General features: G+C 44.3%; 1 protein-coding gene across 1 annotated transcript; it reads left to right on the forward strand.

Moving 5' to 3' along the window:
- The first annotated feature begins 15175 nt into the window (after positions 1-15175).
- LOC119323427 (probable dolichyl pyrophosphate Glc1Man9GlcNAc2 alpha-1,3-glucosyltransferase) lies at positions 15176-17999 on the forward strand. The gene is made up of 3 exons (XM_037597089.1): positions 15176-15980; positions 17241-17447; positions 17544-17999. Exons 1-3 carry the CDS (start codon positions 15246-15248, stop codon positions 17940-17942), a joined length of 1341 nt encoding a protein of 446 aa, XP_037452986.1. The 5' UTR covers positions 15176-15245; the 3' UTR covers positions 17943-17999.
- Positions 18000-20179: the final 2180 nt, after the last annotated feature.

Below are 20179 nucleotides of genomic sequence, written 5' to 3' on the forward strand. Positions count from 1 at the left end.
AAGTTTGAAAAATCCTACCGAGTGGTGAGTGATCCTCCCACTCGGGGGCTTAGCTGCAGTCCAGTACTCGCCTAAGTTTGAAAAATCCTATCGAGTGGTGAGCGATCCTCTCACTCGGGGGCTTAGCTGCAGTCCAGTACTCGCCTAAGTTTGAAAAATCCTATCGAGTGGTGAGCGATCCTCTCACTCGGGGGCTTAGCTGCAGTCCAGTACTCGCCTAAGTTTGAAAAATCCTACCGAGTGGTAGGCGGTCCCCCCACTCGGGTGCTTAGCTGTAGTCTAGTACTCGCCTAAGTTTGAAAATGCATTCCATCCCGATCCACAAAGATGGCGAGGTGCAGGTCGACTATGACCTCCTCCTCAAAGTTGTGCCGTCAAGAAGAAGGACGATATTGAGCGTGTTGCCAAGGCGAACCACTTTTAGGAACGTCAAGACCATTGCTGAGTACCTCGCTGATGAGCTGATCAATGCTGCCAAGGGCTCATCCAACAGCTGATGCCAAGGCGAACCGCTTTCAGGAACGTCAAGACCATTGTTGAGTGCCTTGCTGATGAGCTGATCAATGCTGCCCAGGGCTCATCCAACGGCTGTTCCAACCCTATCCGAAAGGACGACGAAGTATAGGTCGACTGCGGCCTCTTCCTCAAAAGCTACATCAAAAGTACAAGAACTAATCCAAGTGAAGAACAAGTTCCACTCAAAGACAAACATAACATATTCAAAGATAAACCAAGTTCAAATAAATCCAAAGGTTCCAGACCACGGATTAAGGTGCTCGGGCGTCAGGCCCGAAGGAGTTTCAGCGATTACAAAATCACTCAGCATTCCGAGGCAAATAAAGGTGAAGCATAATGTTTTTCGGTCACTCGTCAGGGGAAGGACTGGCTGGATCATAGAAGCTGTCGAGGTCAATGTTGTCTACAATACGAGTGGCAGCCTCAAGGAAGGTGTCCATGAAGGACTGGAAGGTGTGCTTCTTAGTATTCACAACCTTGAGGGCCGCCAACTTGTCTTCTCTAGCGTCCTTGTAGTGCACTCGGACCAATGACAGGGCGACATCAGCGCCACAGCAAGCGGATGATTTCTTCCATTCCTGCACTCGGTTAGGGATCTGATCTAGTCAAGTCATCAGCGAGTCGAGATCTTGTGAAAGTTCCGCTTGAGGCCAGAGTTCGGCATCAACCCGAGTCATCGCCGCCTTCAGTCGAGCCAGATAAGCAACAACACTATCCATGCATGATTCCAACCGCAGCAAGTTCATCGCAACGTCATCTTTCATAGGACAATTGATGGGATCGAGACGCGTCTCGACCCGCCCAGTCTCATCCTCAAAGTCCTGGCAAAGTTCTGCACAATCCGGAAAAATAGTGAGTCGACAATATCAAAAGACATTCCAGTCGACGGCAACTAACTAGTCGAACGATGATACCTTCAAGCTTCAGGACTAGTTTTGCAGCAAGTTGTCCCAGAAAGGACTCCAGCTCGCCCGTCTTGGCTCTGAGGCTTCCGACTTCGTTGGTCAGGTTCTCCTTGTCCTTCTTCAGTTGCTCAACTTCCCGATTGGCTTCAGAGATGGCAGTCTTCAGCTTCGAGTTCTCCTCTTCCAACTTGCCGACTGAAGCCAGCTTCTTGTCCGCAAGCGTTGTCTTCTCTTGTGCCTCCTTCTGAGCAGCAGCAAGATCCAGATCCTTCTTCTCCAGAGCTTCCTTCATTTTCTCTAAAGAAACAACACTCTTCAGATGAGCTTGAAGCTGACGGTTTTCACTACGCACATCTGCTCATGTGAAGTCACTCGGTTCAAAGAGACTGAAAGAAAAAACACTGAAAGGTGCGAGCCACAAGGTGGACAAGTGTTGATTGGTTACCTCCCATGATGGTTGTCTCTTTTTGAGCAGTCTTGAGGTTCTTCTTCGCCAGTTCAAGATCAAGTTGGAGGCTGATTTGCTTCTTATTCAACTCACAAAGTTGAGCCCCAAGATCACAAGACCTCTGCAGTCAGCGAGAGAGATACATCAGTCGACAGAAACAAAAGGTAATGACAGTGAAAGTTACTCTAAGACTACTGCCGAATCAAACATTCAACAGTAGTCTCGGGGACTACACCCAGTGGTTGCACTTAGCGTGCCCCCACTGGTTTAGATCAACACTCAGCATGGTTTGCCCAGCGTGAGTCAAAAAAAAGTAGATTCTCATACCTCAGCCGACTGCCAGCAGTCGGCCGTGGTCTCGGGGACTACACCCAGTGGGTGCACTCGGCGTGCCCCCACTAGTTCGGAGAAAACACTAAGACTCAGAATGAGTCGAGTGGAGTGGAAGACCTTTTAAAACTCTAAAGCAGGCACACCCCAGTGGGTGATCGGATATGAAACATGTGCACATATAGACAATGTTCAAAAGTTTAGTCTGCAGAGCGGTGCTGGCATTGTAGGCCACCTGACTGGCCTCGTGCATCACCTTCACCTGCTCCATAACAAGATTCACCTGGCGAAGAGCCTCCCTAGCAGCACTTGGCGAGTCATCTGGAGTTTGGTATGCAGCAAAAAGTGATGGCTCCAAGGTGGCCGAAGCAGCCACTGGGTCGGATGCGTGGAGTTGCATTGGAGCAGCAGGAACCAGCGCAGTCGACCCCGACGGATGATCAGTCGTCAGCGGATCGGCGAATGTGACATTGGGCCGAACCAGATCTCTGGATCGCTCGACCACCGCCTCAAGCACCGGTGTCGACTGAGGGACTTGAACTTCAATCCATCTCCCGCTCGAGCCCTTGCCTCTCCTCCTCCTCTCCTTCGGAGGCATTTCTTCTTCTTCATCATTAGGAAGCACGACAATGTCTCGTGGGGCTGCAGCAAAAAGAAAAACAATAGAAATTCAACCGACCGACAACTCAATAGACAAAATAAATTTTGGTTGAGCGGACTTACCAGCTCGGGAGGTGGCCACGTCATCAGTTTCCTCATCTCCTGGAGCCTTGTCAACATCCATGTCAGTCGCGGGAGAGGTTGGGCTGGAAAGGTACACGATCCATTTGGTCAGAACAGAAGAATCAGTCGACAGAGAAAAGCACAAGAAAGATGCTCACCCTGAGGCAACAGGGACGTCCACCTTGATCCTCGGCAGAGTCTTCCGAGCCTTTAGAGGAGCAACATTGGGCTGCTTGGCGACTTTCTCTGTCGGCTCCGGAGTCGATGTCCGGGTGCGCTTCTGCGTTTGGGTGCTTGGGGCCACGTTCTTTCCACGCCCACCCACCGGGTCATGGTGCTGCTTGGATCGGCATTCAGAGCGAGGCGGCGAGTCGACCACCTCCTCGTCATCTGACTCCTCGCTCTCCTCCTCCTCTTCTTCGTCCGAAGATTCCCATTCGCTGCTCTCTTCCGCACTGGCCTCTCCCTCCTGGCCTTGCTCCAGAGCTTGTTCACCATTGGGCATCGAATACATGTCAATAAAAACCTACAAGACAAGAAGTCGAGTAAAAGTCAGTCGGACTCAAGAGTAGTCAGAATGTGTATCCAAAAACGGTCGGAGCGGAGGACACACCTTGTCAGGCTGATTGTCATCACTGAAGGGGACGACTCTCCTGGCTCCTCCGGGGTTGTCCTTGTTGCCTGTAATGCTCTTCAACCACATGGCCACTGTCTTGGCCAGTACTTCCTCTGGATGAACCCGAGCAATGTCGTCAGCCCCAGAGTACATCCACATGGGATGGTCACGGGCCTGAAGGGGCTGGATGCATCGACTGAGGAATACTTCCAGGAGGTCCATGCCATTGACACCCTGATTGATCAGTTGGACCACCCTCTCAACTAGCATGTTCGTCTCCACGCTCTTAGCAACAGTTACTTTTAGCGAGGAAGGAGTCTGAACACGGTCAAAGGTGAAGTGGGGAAGTCCGGTCGACTGACCTGGAGTTACGAGGTCCTGACAGTAGAACCAAGTCGACTGCCAGCCCCTAACTGATTCGGGAAGAGTCATGGGAGGGAAAGAACTCCTCTGCCTCTTCTGGATACCCAAACCCCCACACATCTGAATGACATGGGTTTTCTCGTCACTCGTGTTTGCTTTCTTCACCGACTGAGAACGGATGGTGAAAATATGCTTGAAGAGACCCCAATGCGGTCGGCACCCCAGAAAATTCTCGCACATAGACACGAATGCAGCAAGGTACGTGATGGTATTGGGAGAAAAGTGATGGAGTTGGGCACCAAAGAATTTCAAGAAGCCCCGGAAGAAGGGGTGAGGAGGAAGCAAGAAGCCCCAGTCGACATGGGTGGCGAGCAGTACACACTCACCCGGTCGAGGTTGCGGCTCCGCCTCCCCCTTAGGTAGCCTCGCTGCATCCTTGGCGATCAGCCCAGACTCCACCAGCTCGTCCAGATCTTCCTGCCGGAGCGAAGCCCGGATCCAATCGCCTTGGATCCAATCTGGCGGCAGCCCCGAGCGCGACGACGACCCGCGATTCTGCTTCTTTTCCTTCCCTGCCCCCGTCGCCTTCTTCGCGCTTCCAGCGCTGCCGTCTTTTCCTTCACCATGGTGGCAGAGCTGCAGCATCGAGAGCAGAGGAGCCGGATGCAGTGGAGAAGCAGAGGAAGAAGGGGGAAAACAGACGCGCACAGTGCACGCGCCTCGGCTCCGTTGCCTTATAAAGGACCGCTTCTGAGTGGCTGACGCGTGGGCCCAAGCGATCCTGTCAAATCCCACAACAGTCGCGCATGACGTACGTGGCGAAAAAGGTGGCGCGGAGATTGAGGCACTCCCATTTATCCACCCCGCTTACTTCGGCATGCCCCGTCTCACGCGCTTCCCCGAAATTTCGAATCCTGTGAAATCCGGGATGCACTTCAATCAATCGCGCCAAAGATTCTGTGCCACGAAACAACACTCGAGAGATGATGTAACAAATTCACTCATCAACTTTCTGAATCGATCAAGGCGATTCAATCGAAGCTGAAGTTCCAGTGTGAGTCTTCCATCCTGCGTAGAACACTCGTGAGGCGCAAGGCTCGAACCAAGATCAACTTCAACCTTCTTTCCACTCGAACCTTAATCCATTCGGGGGATAATGATGAGGATACAGACCTAGGGTAGGGTCACAGGCCTGACCTATACGCCCTACCCAAGGTCACTACCCTAGAAGCAAAGAAGTCCAAGAGGCAACAAGGAATACCCAGAGAAGGCGTCGAGTGCAATCCACTCGATGAACCATATCACTCGGGTATCCCTCTTACATGATGTCACTCGACTATACAAGGAACCACTCGACCTACTGAACACCAGGAGTCGCTCAGCACTGCAACGGTCAGGAGTTCACTGCGTAGTCTTTAAGATCATTAATAGCACTTATGGCTGGCGTTATCAGTAACGCCCCGTCTTTATGTACATTGAACCCCTTGTAATGGAGGATGGCTGGGGTCCTGGCGCACTCTATATAAGCCACCCCCCTCCTCTGGCACAAGGGTTCGCACCCCCCTGTAACGCCACACACATATAATCTAGTCGACCGCCTCCGGGCATCGAGATGTAGGGCTTTTACTTCCTCCGCGAAGGGCCTGAACTCGTAAATCTTGCATGTACAACTCCACCATAGCTGAGATCTCGCCTCTTCATACCTACCCCCCTTTCTACTGTCAGTCTTAGGACCACAACACCCATCTTAACACTTTCATAGAATTGTGTGATATGCAAAAGAAAAAATATGTGGATAATGATATTGTGAAATTAAAATTATTCCTGTTCTCATTGCGGGATCGTGCAAAAATTTGGTTTTCATCTTTTCCATGAAATAGTATCGATTCTTGGGATAGGTGTAAAGATGCTTTTATTACCAAGTATTTTCCTCCCATGAATTTTTTTCCATAGAAATAAAATTATGAATTTCAAGCAACTTGAGCATGAACATGTTCCCCAATCTCGGGAAAGGATGAAATTAGTGATAAGAAATTGTCCTACTCATGGTTTAAATTTATCGATGATCATACAAATTTTTTATGTGGGGTTAAATTTTGCTTCTAGAAATCTTTTAGATTCCACCACGGGTGGTACTTTTATGGAGATTACATTGGGAAAAGCTACTAAATTGCTTGATAATATTATGGCAAATTATTCACAGTGGCATACTGAAAGAGCTCCTACTAGTAAAAATGTGAATTCTATTTAAAAAGCTAGTGCTTTTGAGTGATAAAGTTGATGCGCTTATGAAATTGGTTGCTAGCAAAAATAACCCTATTGATCCTAGTGGTGTGCCATTATCCACTATTATTGAGTAAAATAATGGTCTCGTAGATGTGAATTTTGTCTCGTGAAATAATTTTAATAGTAATGCTTATAGAGGTAATTTCAATCCTGGGCCATTTCCAGGAAATTCCTGGCAATTCATATGGTAATTCTTATAGTAGTAATAATAGGATGCCCTCTGATCTTGAGAATAATATCAAAGATTTTATTAATGCTCAAAAAGTTTTCAACACTATGATAGAGGAAAAAATGGATAAAATTGATGATATGTCTAGGAGCATTGATAGAATTGTTCATGATGTGAAAAATCATAAATCTAAATTTTGCCACGCAAGCTTGATATTAATGAATCAATTAAATCTTTATATGTCTCCATGGATCAGAGTAAGAAAGTAATCGCTAGCAATTCCTCCCGGTTTTTATCGTAGTAATGATGAGGATATTAAAATGATTGGTGTTTCATCTATTGACTCCTTGTTTAGCAATATAAAACTTGATGAAAAGGGGACAAAAGAAGTGTCAACTTTAGCTAGAAGGCGTCTCCACAATTCCGAGGGTGAAAATCTTGATGAAAATTGATAAAAGTGGGTTTGGAGAGGTAAAAACTTTAACTAGTGATGTGCCCTCTCTCTTGGATTACAAAGACTTTAATTATGATAGTTGTTATTTGATTGAATGTATTTCTTTGTTGCAATCCATGCTAAATTCACCCAACACTTATGAACAAAATAAGGCTTTTACTAAACATATCATAGAAGCGATGATGAAAGCTTTATAAGAAAAGCTAAGACTAGAAGTTTCAATTCTTAGAAAATTATATGATGAGTGGGAACCTACCATTAAAGTTAAAATAAAAAATTATGAGTGCAATGCTTTATGTGATTTGGGTGCTAACATTTTCACAATTCCAAAATCTCTATGTGATGTGCTAGGTTTTACCAATATGGATGAATATTCTCTTAATTTGCACTTGGCGGATTCTACTATCAAAAATCCTTTGGGTAGAATTAATGATGTTCTTATTCTTGCAATTAAGAACTATGTACCCGTTGATTTTATTATACTTGACATTGATTGCAATCCGTCTTGCCCCATATTACTTGGTAGACCGTTCTTACGAACCATAGGTGTCGTCATTGACATGAAAGAAGGGAATATAAAATTTCAGTTTCCATTAAAGAAGGGTATGGAACACTTTCCTAGGACTAGAATTAAGCCACCATATGAATCGATCATGAGGGCCGCCAATGGAACTAAAACCAAAGATGACAATACTTGAACCTATGCATTATGCCTAGCTAGGGGCATAAAATAATAGCGCTAGTTGGGAGGAAACCCAATAGTTATCTTAATTTTCATATTTATTTTTCTATTTTCTTGTGTGTGCACAATTACGCTACTGTTATGGTTGTGTTTTTATGTTGTAATTAGTGTTTGTGCCAAGTAAATCCTTTGGGATGATTTGGATGATAGTTGCTTTGATTCTTTGCAAAAATAGAAACTTCTCCGTCCAGTAGAAGAATTGTTGGAGTTACAAAAGTATGCCAATGTTCAGATTAATACAGATTGTTCTATTTTTGACAGATTCTGTTTTTGTTGCGTTGTTTGCTTGTTTTGATGAATCTATGAATTGCGTCGGGGGGTATAAGCCATGGTGAAGTTAGAATATAGTAGGTATAATGCAATAATAAAATATGAATGGGTTTGCAATCGTACTTAAAGTACTGATTTGCTTTATTATACTAACGGATCTCACGATGCTTTTGTTGAGTTTTGTGTGATTGAAGTTTTCAAGTTTTGGGTGAGATCACGATGGATGAAGGAATAAGGAGTGGCAAGAGCCTAAGCTTGGGGATGCCCGAGGCACCCCAAGGTAATATTCAAGGACTCCCAAGCAACTAAGCTTGGGGATGCCTTGGAAGGCATCCCCTCTTTCTTCTACCGACAATCGGTAATTTTACTTGGAGCTATATTTTTATTCATCACATGTTATTAGTTTTGCTTGGAGCGTCGTGTATAATATGAGTCTTTGCTTTGTTTGCTTTCTAGTTTGTCACAATCATATTTGCTGGACACACTTATTTGAGAGAGCCACGCATCTATCATGATTTGTTAGAATGCTCTATGTGCTTCACCTAAATCTTTTGAGCTAGGCAGTTGCTCGAGTGCTTCAGTTATATCTTTTTGAGCATGGAGGTGATTAACTTTGAAGAAATATTTGCACTCTCATGCTTCACTTAGATCTTTTTCAAAGTTGATAATAGTAATGGTAATTTGCACAAGATATGAATTTGGTCCCAAAGTGATGAATATTCAAGAGGGATATAATAAAAACTTTCATGAAAGATCATTGGATATGATAAGTTTGATTCCTTGCAATAGTTTTGCGATATGGAGATGATAATATGTGAGTCATGTTAGTGAATAATTGTGGTTTATTAAGAATATTGGTGTTAAGGTTTGTGATTCCCTATGCATGCATGTAAAGTCAATAGTTATGCAACAAAGTTGTATCCTACTTATGGTGCATTATTCAGTGTTAGTTATGTTCAATGCATGTTTATGACCATTTTTGCTTTTTGGTTGGTCGCTTCACAATCTATTTGCTAGCCTTCATTTGTACTAAGCGAGAATGCTGCTTGTGCATCCAATTACTTAAACCCAAAGTTGTGCCAAATGAGTCCACCATACCTACCTATATGCGGTATTTCCATGCCGTTCTAAGTAAATTTGCATGTGCCAACTCTAATTTTTCAAAATAATTTTCTGAATTGTGTGCCGGTACCACTCATGAAGCAGCAGGGGGTGGCCAATATTTTCCATGCTAGGTGGGTTATTATCATTCTTAGTGTTTATTCACTTGTCATTGCACGAGAAAGTGACATGTAATAGGGATGCCCAGTCCCGAAATGAAAAATAATAATATGATGATAATAATAAATTCCTTGGAAAGTGTTGGTATGGAAGGCACCCGTGGATACGACTACCCACGGATTGTGAAAGAATGGTGGAAAGGAAATAAACTTTATTTTCTGTTAGGGAACTGCCTATAATGTGTCTAGCATGGAAGATATTGGAAATTCTCGGTCGCTTTCGTTGACAGGAAAAACATGCCTCTCAAAATAATTTTATCTCTCTAATTTAAGCTTGAGCTCTGGCACCTCTACAAATCTGTGCTTCCCTCTGCGAAGGGTCTATCTATTTACTTTTACGCTATTTTTTAATTTTGAGTCTCCATCTTCTCTTGCAAAGCACCAACTAGAGAGCACTATTGTCATACTTATGCATTGGGTGTAGCTAATATTGAGTGTGTTTCATGAATGGATCAATGATTGAGTATAATGGGCTAGGGATAACTTTCTTTAGCGTTGATATTTTGGAAGACATGGTTGCTTGTTAGTATGCTTGAGTATTTATGTCTTCATGTCAAACTATAGACTAGTGCTTTGAATCATTCAAGTCCAAATGTCCATGCCACAAAAGAAAATATTATATGATGAATATGATAGGTACCATTCCACATCAAAAATTCTGTTTTTATCATTCACCTACTCGAGGATGAGCAAGAATTAAGCTTGGTGATACTTGACATGTCCAACATATCCATAATTTTTGATTGTTCCATGCTATTATAGTATCAACCTTCGATGTTTTATATACACTTACAGGTAATTATATATCATTTTCTGGGACTAACCTATTAACTTAGTGCCCAGTGTCAGTTGTTGTTTTTTGCCTGTTTTTGGTTTCAGAATATCAGTATCAAACGAAGTCCAAATGCCACAAATCTTTTTGGAGATTTTTTCTGGACATAAGAAACCCCAGAAGCTTCGGGAGGGTATGAGAAGATAGAGTAGTGGCCCATGAGGCACCAGGGTGCGCCTTGGTGGCTCGTGGGGCTCACATGGCTCCGTTTGACCTAACTCCGCCTCTATAAATTCTCTAAAATCAGGAAACCAACAGAGGAGTCCACGAAATACTTTTTACGCCGCCGCAAGTTCCTGTTCTTGAGAGATCCCATCTGGAGGCCTTTTCTGGCACTCTGTCAGAGGGGGAATAAATCACGGAGGGGCTCTACATCAACCTTGCTGCCTTTTCCGATGATGTCTGAGTAGTTTACCACAGACCCACGGGTCCATAGTTAGTAGCTAGATGGCTTCTTCTCTCTATTTGATCTTCAATACAATGTTCTCCTCAATGTTCTTGGAGTTCTATCCGATGTAATCACTTTTTACGGTGTGTTTGTTGGGATCCGATGAATTGTAAGTTTATGATCAGATTACCCATGAATATTATTTGAGTTTTCTCTGAACTCTTTTATGCATGATTATTATAGCTTCATGTTTCTCCCTGATCTACTGATTTGGTTTTGCCAACTAGATTGACTTATCTTGCAATTGGAGAGGTGCTTTGTAATGGGTTCGATCTTGCGGTGCTCAATCCCAGTGATAGAAAGGGACATGACACGTATTATATCGTTGCTATTAGAAATAAAATGATGGGGTTTATTCATGTGTGAGTTTACTTTGTCTACATCATGTCATCTTGCTTAAGACGTTACTCCATTTTTTATGAACTTAATACTCTAGATGCATGCTGGATAGTGGTCGATGTGTGGAGTAATAGTAGTAGATGCAGAATCGCTTCGGTCTACTTGTCTCGGACGTGATGCCTATATACATGATCATTGCCTTGGGTATCGTCATGATTATTTGTTTTTCTATCAATTGCTCAACAGTAGTTTGTTTACCCACCATATGCTATTTTCAAGAGAGAAACCTCTAGTAAAAACTATGGCCTCGGGTCTACTTTTATCATATATTAAAAATCCTGAAAATACATTGCTGCAATTTTACTTTATTTATTTTATTTTGTATTTTTGTTCGGTCTATCTAGATATCACCATACAATTTAAATTTGCAATTAACGCAAAGGGATTGACAACCCCTTGTTCGTGGTGGGTGCAAGGATTTGTTATTTTGTGTGCAAGTGTTGTTAACGAGTTGTTGCGTGATTCTCCTACTTGATTGATAACCTTGATTTCATAACTGAGAGAAATACTTATCTCTATTGTACTGCCCCTCTTCGGGGAAATCCCAACGCAACTCACAAGTAGCAACAAGCTACGAGATGTACAGGCGGATCGTTGACATGAGGAAGTTCCTTCGTCCTGCACCAGACGAGGAAACGAGCCACAGGGCAGTGGCAGCAACATGACAAGAAGTAGATGATTAGATGATCATTTCTCCCAATTTAGAATGCATGTAATTGTTTATTGAGGTGTGTGTGAATGCTTTGTACAGTCACTTATGTAATTGGATGTTTATTTTGGTTATATATGTTGTTCTTTTGTAGACAGAGCAAATCACATCATGCACGGACTAAACTAGGGACCCATCGGTAATGATTTCATCAATCGCTGACAAATGTATACTAGCAAGCATTTGCCCACAACACACGCGGCTTATTAGCAGCAATCGTCTATGTTATTATCGGTCTTCGTACCCATTTCTGATTACGAAGCTGTTTTCCGCGGATCACACATATCTTGTTAAGTTGAACCGTTTCTGTTGTTTTCGCTCATCGCAAACAGTTCATCCGAATGAACTGTATGATGTCTACCGCACACACCTTTATCTGGACGACCGTTTCTATTGTGTTGCCTAATCAAAAGCAGTTCATCCGAGTGAATTGTATGACGTATATCACACACACCTTGATCTGACTTACCGTTTGTGTTGTTTTGGTCACCGCAAACAGTTTATATGGATCAACTGTATGCCACGTATCGCACACACAACTCTAATCTGAATAGTGCTTGATGTCTCCACCGTCGCACACAGTTCGTCTTATTGGTGATGGTTTTATTATAACACCGTTCAGGGTTCATGCATCACACACAGTTTGGTCGAATGTTCTCTAATTAATGTGTCGTGTTAGCAGGTCGCTGCATCAGTACTCAGTGCCTCCCATTGTTTCTATAGCCAGCACATGTAGATGTGTTAGTTGGAATGGGCCAACCAGGTGTTAAGGGGGCTACTTCAGAAAGACTTTTCCTCGATCTTCTTCGGTTTCTATAGCAATTGGGGTTGAGTGAGTCCAATGGTAAAATGTACAAAACTTTGTGGAATATGAAAACTAATCGATTAGTCGTGTCTCCGGTCAAGGACAATTTGAGTAGCTAGACCATTATAGCTTGTTGGATGATCTTGACAAATGATACATCTTAATAAAATTTGAGTGAGAACCTCAATGATTGGAATTGGAGTGCCAAGTCAACCATATATATTAACTGTAGCAAGACTGCTATGAGGGAAAACAACTTTTTTGCAGTCTACTCTCTTTTTTGAGGCAAGACTGCTATGAGTGAGAACCTCAGTGTGGCTATTGCAGTCTGCTCTCTTTTCTGTTAGGTTCTGCATCTTAGTTGGGGTTGTGTGGCGGTAATGATGTCCTCAGTAGGAACTCCCATGGTTGATCCTCATCCTCATGGTGTGTCTAGCGTCGTCGGAGGGCGTGCAGAGGTGTGTCTCCGTCAAATCTCACAGAGATTCGGTTTGTGCTAGTCTTCAGTGGATCTATTTGGATCCGATCTACGTTCGTATTTGTTTGGGTGTTTATAGGTTTGATCCTTTTGATCCACGACCCCTTTTATCGGCGTTGGTTGCTGCTCTGGTGTGCTGATCCCGTGGGGCCTTAGCACAATGACTTCTCGATTGTCTAGTACAACGAGTTTGCCAGTTTCGATGATGGAGGGGCGATGACGGCGACACGCCTTCGACTCACTTCAATGCTTGTTGTTGTCGCTAGGTGATCCATGGACTTGGTTGTGATTTTTATTATCTCTATCGTTATTTGTACTGCTATGATGGAATATAAATAGATTGAAAGTTTCTACTAGGAAAAGTTTGCAATATGTTAAAGTTAGGATCTGTGATGTATGGTATGGTTTATTGTTAATATTTTGTCTCGTAGTGTGTATATATACGGTAAGTACAAAGATATAAATCCTACCACGCTCAATAGTTACATCTCTTCAAGAAAAACTATTATACGTACAGAGAACACTGAAAATGTTTGTCTCCAACTAAAAAAAAATGTTTGTCTATGGAATGATACTTTCGGCTGGTGTGACCATTTGACAGAATACATTTCAGTTAGATCGCTATTTCACTGAAAAGAATTAGGTCACTATTTCTCTCTTAAAAAAAATTAAGTGTGAACTGAGCGTAGCTTGAATAAGTAGGTTCTTTGTGGTGGACTCAACTCAAGCAACCAACCTATAGGTTCAAGTCCGAAGCTTGATATCGGTAATTGCGTTTCTTTTTTTTTAATGATTTTTCAACGATGTTCATTTTGTGTGAGAAAGACGTTTTTGTTGACTACGAAGACGTTTGTGTTGACTTTGTCAATCTCAAAATATTATACCAGCTCAGTATACTGAAGGTGCTCATAGGGCTAGGTATGTGTGCGTTCATTCAATGATTAGAGCATCTCCAACCGCGTCCCCAACAGACCCTTCCTAGACGTTTTTGCCGCGCAGACGTCGAAAAAACGTCCCAGTCGCTCCCCCAAAAGCCCGTTTTTCGCCGCCTCGGGCTGAAACTGGTGCCGGCGGACCCAGGCAGAACACGGCGCCCTGGGGGGCGCCTGGGGCGCCGGCACAAGCGAAAAGGGTGCGTGGGTCCACCCTGTCGGCGAGTCGAGCGCCTCTTCCCATCATTTCTTCCCGCTCCCCCCCCCCATTTTCTCATTTCCTCCCGCCAATCTCCCTCCCGCTCGCCTTCCAGCCGGCCGCCATGCCACCGAAGAAGTACGTCGTCCCCCGCACCGCGGCGATTGCGACCGCCTCCGTCGCCCAGCCGAAGCAGAGGAAGCTGAGGGCGCCGCCGTCCAAGCCACCGGGCATGACAAACGCCGATTGGAGGGTGAAAGTGCAGTGAAGGGAGGCCGTCACCGCCAACCGGCGGAACAGGGCCCTCGTCAAGAAGGCCCGTGACAACGCGACACGCGCGGCTGCGGTTGCCGCTGCCGCCGCTTCGGCGGACCAGGCCAAGGCCGAGGCGACTCGCGCGAGGATGATGAATCCATCCGGCAACCACGCGCAGTACGCGCCCTTGGGCCAGCAAGGCGTCGGGTCTCCGTCGCCGCAGCCATGGGGATCGTCTTCGCCAGGCTACGTCGACGGGGACGCGCACGGTGGGTTCAACCCAAACGTCACTTTCTCCCATGGACACCCGGCCCAGCGCACGCCCTCGCCCGTCTACGCCGGCGTGCAGTACCCTCCATACAACTACTCGCCGCCGGTGTACGCGTCCTCCCCGACGCCCCCTCCCCGCCGCTGCGCGCTGCCCTTCTCGCACCGACGAGGCGGTCAAGGCGTGGTACTTGGTGGAGTGTGCCCTCATCCTGAACCAGCTTCCCTCGACGACGACGCCCACGCCCACGACGCCGCCGCCCACGCACACGCACACGCCGCCGCCGCCGCCAAGCCCGAGCGATGATGCCGACGAGACTGCCCGCAGCACAGAAGCCACGCCGACGCCGGCAAGCAAAGAGACCCCGTCAAGCCCGCGCACGCCGACTCCGCCGACGCCGGAGGCCGACCTCGCCGCCTGATGCGCGCTTCCGTCCTTTCTGTTTTTTGTACGCCGAACTTTTCATCCGATCGCCGACCTACTGGCCGCTTGATCGCCGGATTGTGGCGTCTATTTTGTGCGCGGGAATGGACTACGTTTGAATTTGCCGTGGCTGGGGACGGCGCCTGGGGGCGTGGCTGGGAGCTAGGCTGCCCCAGGGGTCAATCTAGCGTCGGTTCGCTCCCAGGCCGCTCTTTTTCGGCGCCCTGGAGGCTGAATGGCTGGAGATGCTCTTATGTGCATCTATGTGAGCATCTGTATTTAAAATATAATTTTTGTCACTATTTTCGCAAGGATGACTTAAACGCCCTAGATCCAGGGCTGACAGCCCTCACCCGGTGCGACCCCTCCAGATCTCCAACTGGACCACCGCCCCTATGGCCGCCACCAGCTCGCCGTCGACGGCGGCGGCGGCGATGTGGGCCTTCGCCGCCGCTACTTGCGTCAAGCTTCTGCTCGTCCCCACCTACCGCTCCACCGATTTCGACGTCCACCGGTACTGGCTCGCCCTCACCCACGCCCTCCCCGCCCGGCAGTGGTACACCGATGCCTCCTCCCAGTGGACGCTCGACTACCCGCCCTTCTTCGCCTACTTCTCCCGCCTCCTCTCTCTCCCCGCGCCCTTCGTCGACGCCTCCCTCGTCGCCATCCCTGTGCCTGCCGCGCCGTCCTCCTCGGTCTACATCCTCTACCTCCGCCTCACAGTCGCCTTCTCGGACCTCCTCCTCCTCGCTTCGGTCCTCCTCCTGGCGAGGGACGCTCGCCGGAGGCAGCGTCCGTTCCTCGCTCTCTTGCTCGTCCTGTGGTCACCGGCGCTGCTCATCGTGGACCACATTCACTTTCAGTACAACGGGTTCCTGATGGGGCTGCTGTTGCTTTCGCTGCATTTTCTAGAGCAGGGGAAGGATCTTGCCGGGGGAGTTGTGTTTGCAGCATTGCTGTGCTCGAAGCACCTGTTTCTCGTGGCTGCGCCGGTCTATTTCGTGTACTTGTTCCGGCATTATTGCTGTGGCCGGGGTCTAGCGAGGGGCCTCGGGAGGCTGGTTCTCATGGGTGCTGGCGTGGTTGCTGTTTTTGCCATGGCATTTGCGCCCTTCGTGTACTATGGGCAGGTGAGTTGGTCCGTTAATTCAGTTTGGAGTTGGATGTTTCTTCATGATCATTTGGTCATTGTTGTCACAATCATAAGTTTCTAACACAAGTTAGAAATCAAGTTTAGGAGGCATTGTGAATTCATGAGAATGAGAAGTGTTCTAGAGTTAAATTCTAGCCAGTCAACATTGAATTTGGTAGAAATCTGTAAAGTTTCGAGTAATTACTGTGTTCGTGCTGGTTTGCAACAGAAAAAAAAATGGAACAGAAGCTGATAGACTTGTGCAAGTTTCTCGTAACTTTTGTTTCAGTTCTGGTAATTGCTAGGGCGTATAACTGAAGATGCTCTCATCTTGATCCACTTACAATCGCTGAACGAAATGATATCTCTGTAGTCAAGGCTATGCAATATCTCTTTGACTAGATTTTGCTGTATGTGGAACACATATATTGTCTATTCATTCTCCTAAACAAATATAGATTTCTCATGCACATAAGTATGTCCAGAACTCTGCACTCTTAGACACAATTATGTTGGCTAAAGTTCAACAACGTGAATTTAGTACAGGTATTTAACAAGAAATGTTTTCTGTCTGTATATTGCTAAGTTTAAGTTGCATAAAGGCATTTGCCCTAATGTGAGTTTGTCTATACCATTTTGTCATTTTCCATTTTATGTGTCAACAGTAATTGTCCATGTGTTCTCATGAATTTCGTCATAATTCTAGTCATTTAGCACTGAATTCGGTTGAAATGGTGAATTTATAATAATCAAATACTCCCTCCGTTCCTAAATATAAGTCTTTCTAGTGATTCTAACAAATGACTACATGCGGAGCAAAATGAATGAATCTACACTTTAAAAAATGTCTACATACATCCGTATGTTGTTGCCATTTGAAATGTCTAAAAAGACTTACATTTAGGAACGGAAGGAGTAATACTTATGTTGGTGCTGGTTTGCACAAATACAAAAGGAATAGCAGCTGATTACAATGCCTTGTAACTTTTGTTTCGGAACTTACACTCTTAAATGTCATTGGGTTTGCTTAATCTAGGTCAATTTCCTGCAAGTATTTCGAGTGATTTTTTTTTCCTGCAAGTATTTAACAATAGGCATTATTCTTTATACATCATACTAATTTTGGTTTCATGAAGATATCCACTAACGTAAATTTTTGAAATTTGCCACATAAACAGTCATACCAATATGCTCTAATGAATTTAGTTGTACTGTTGACACCATGGTTACCACATTTATTGCTTTGGTAATTTTGCAGATGCAACAACTCTTAAGCCGATTGTTTCCTTTTGGTCGGGGCCTATTTCATGCTTACTGGGCTCCAAACTTTTGGGTATTCTATATAGTACTTGACAAGATCCTTGCATTTCTTCTTAGAAGACTAGGATTCAGTATCGAGATACCTGAAGCATCATTTACCAGGGGGCTTGTTGGTGATTCATCTCCTTTTTCTGTTCTTCCAAAGGTTTTGTCTCGTCTACTGTCCCCTTTTTACCCAAGGGAAGAATGTTGAACTAAAATAGTTTGATAAACTTTGTTATTTGAACCTTATGGATTGCAGGTCACCCCAATAACTACCTTCTTATTGGTTATACTTGCTATGACTCCTTGTCTTGTCAAAGCATTCGCTAACCCCCAATCAAAACACATAATTAGATGGGTGGCATATGCTTGTTCATGTGGGTTTATGTTTGGATGGCATGTACATGAGAAGGCATCACTTCATTTCACTATCCCTCTTGCCCTAATTGCCATGGATAGCTTGGACGACGTCAGGCATTACTTCTTATTGTCAATAGGTATGTTTCTGCCACAGTTTAATCTTGCTCAATGGCTGCGCAGTTCTGATTGCTGCAGTGACATTGTTGTTTCTTTCACTTCCTTTGATGCTATGTCAACAACTTTGGCAAAGTGTTGTCTGCCAGCATCACCACAATGTGAAGCGCTTGAGCCCTCTTGAGCAATTGCTACATGTTTTCGTTTAAACACTGACTTGTGCACTGATGATATTGTTGTTTGTTTTCTGTAATGTTCACTTGTTTAAACAAATTTTATTTGCAGTTTCATGCTACTCTCTGTTCCCATTGTTGTTTGAGGACCAAGAATACCCAATAAAAGTGCTGCTGCTGTTGACCTATGGTGCTCTCATGTGGGTAGGTTTTTCATCCCATTTCGCTGCAAACCCTGCTACGGGAGGGAAGAAATTAGATGCATCAGACAGCATTGTCGAGAAAAAATTCACTGGATGGATCAGTTTGGGCTATCTTCTAGGAATGTTTGCTATAGAATTCTGGTCTCGACTATTCCATCACCATGTATTTGGGGATAGACTTCCGTTCCTACCTCTCATGATAGTTTCAGTGTACTGTGGCATCGGAATGATGTACTCATGGATATGGCAACTATCTTGGATTATCAGGCACACTTGATATGATCTTCAGTGATCAGTACCAGCACACTCTTTCTAACCCATCAGCCGAGACAAAGTTTGATGACTCACCCCCTTGACTGATGCATTGGGCAATCAATGTTGCTGCTTCAAAGGACATTTTCTTATGGTTTATACATTCAATTCTACAGCGTCAACGAAATTTGGGGGATGTAATCTTGTCATGATGTAATATCTGTTACAGTGTAGCTGCATGTATAAGCCCAGTCTTCATGGTTGGGAATATCTTTCCCTGACAATTTTGACAACCTGATGTGTTGAGTGTGATGTAAAAAGGAAAATTTCCAGTTTTTCATTACAGAAGAATCGAGTCATATGCTATATGTATCCATGTAGTTACCGACACCTGCATTTCACGCTCGAGATATGGCTCGCATACAATCTCTTGAGAAATGTGTATGACTGCTGTTTTGGCAGGTAGCATGTGAAATCGACTGCAGGAAAAATGTTTGGCAGGGAGTCTTACGAAGCCTTTCTAAAAATCAAACTATATAGAACTGAGCCAAGAGACAAAAATGTGTAGTCCTTGGCATTTCCTTTTTTCAGGGAACATTCTTTGCATTTCTTCTTCGGCGTCCATTGTAGGGAGTAAGGCAACTTCGTTTTCTGCTGAGCCCACTATGAGTTTATTTGATTTTTTATTTGCTTGCAACTACTATTTGTTTTTCTTTGGTGTTTCTTTTCATTTTTTAATTCATTTTCACTTCCATTTGACTTTCTTTTCTTTTCTTTTTGTTTTGATTCTATTTTTTATATTTTTACTTCATTTTCTTTGTCTATCTATTTTCACTTTTGTTTTCCTTTTTATTTTAATTTTTTATGTCCTTTTTGTGCTGAATACATGTTTTTTTTTCTGGGATGTATGAACATTTATTTTTCCATATACATGTACATTTATTCTGCAATAGATGAACACCCTTTTGCAATACACGAACATTCTTTTTGATAGTCAGGAACAATTAGTTTAAAATCACAATTATCTTAATACATACTAGTGTAAAAATAGGAGACATATTTTTGTGATGCTATTATAGTGTTTTCAAAAAAAAAAAATCTTCATATCGCTTTAAAAAAATCTTCATAATCCACAAGGCCGAGGCGCCAAGCCAATCGTTCACCATATTCCAAATGTGTAGCAAGAAGCGGCATTCAAAAGGCATTTCCTAAACGGCGCCTTAAGCGCCCCTTAAAGGCCAACCCGTACAGGGCGCACACCCCCCTCTCCCCGCTGGGCCGGCCCGTTTCATTTACTTTTTTCTGTCAGCAAAAAGTTCGCTGGAGAGGTGGGATTCGAACCCAGGACTTCCTTTGTTTAACGTGAATGCAACGACCAACCAGCCACGCTCATCTAGCGTGACTAGTTCCATCGTTTTTATCTATTGTCTTCTTTCTTCTTTTCTTCTGTACGTTTTCTTTCGTCTTTTCGTTTTTTTCTGTACCTTTTCTCAAAGAATGCGTGAATTTGTTTTTTGTAATATCCGTTGAACATTTTGCGATATCCGTTGACATTTTCTTGAAATAAGCTGAATATTTGAAATAATACATGGTGAACTTATTTTAATATACGATGAACATTTTAAAAAAAATAGGAATATATGCGCTGAAGAATTTTCGGACACGTACTGAACATTTTGTGAAAATATGTTGAACAATTTGCGAATACACATTGAACATTGTGTAATATATACTGAACAAAATTAAGAAACAGAGTGAACAATTGTATACTCATTGAATAACCAAAACCAAAA

Source organism: Triticum dicoccoides, chromosome 6B (genome assembly GCF_002162155.2).
Source record: "Triticum dicoccoides isolate Atlit2015 ecotype Zavitan chromosome 6B, WEW_v2.0, whole genome shotgun sequence".
Lineage (NCBI taxonomy): Eukaryota > Viridiplantae > Streptophyta > Magnoliopsida > Poales > Poaceae > Triticum > Triticum dicoccoides.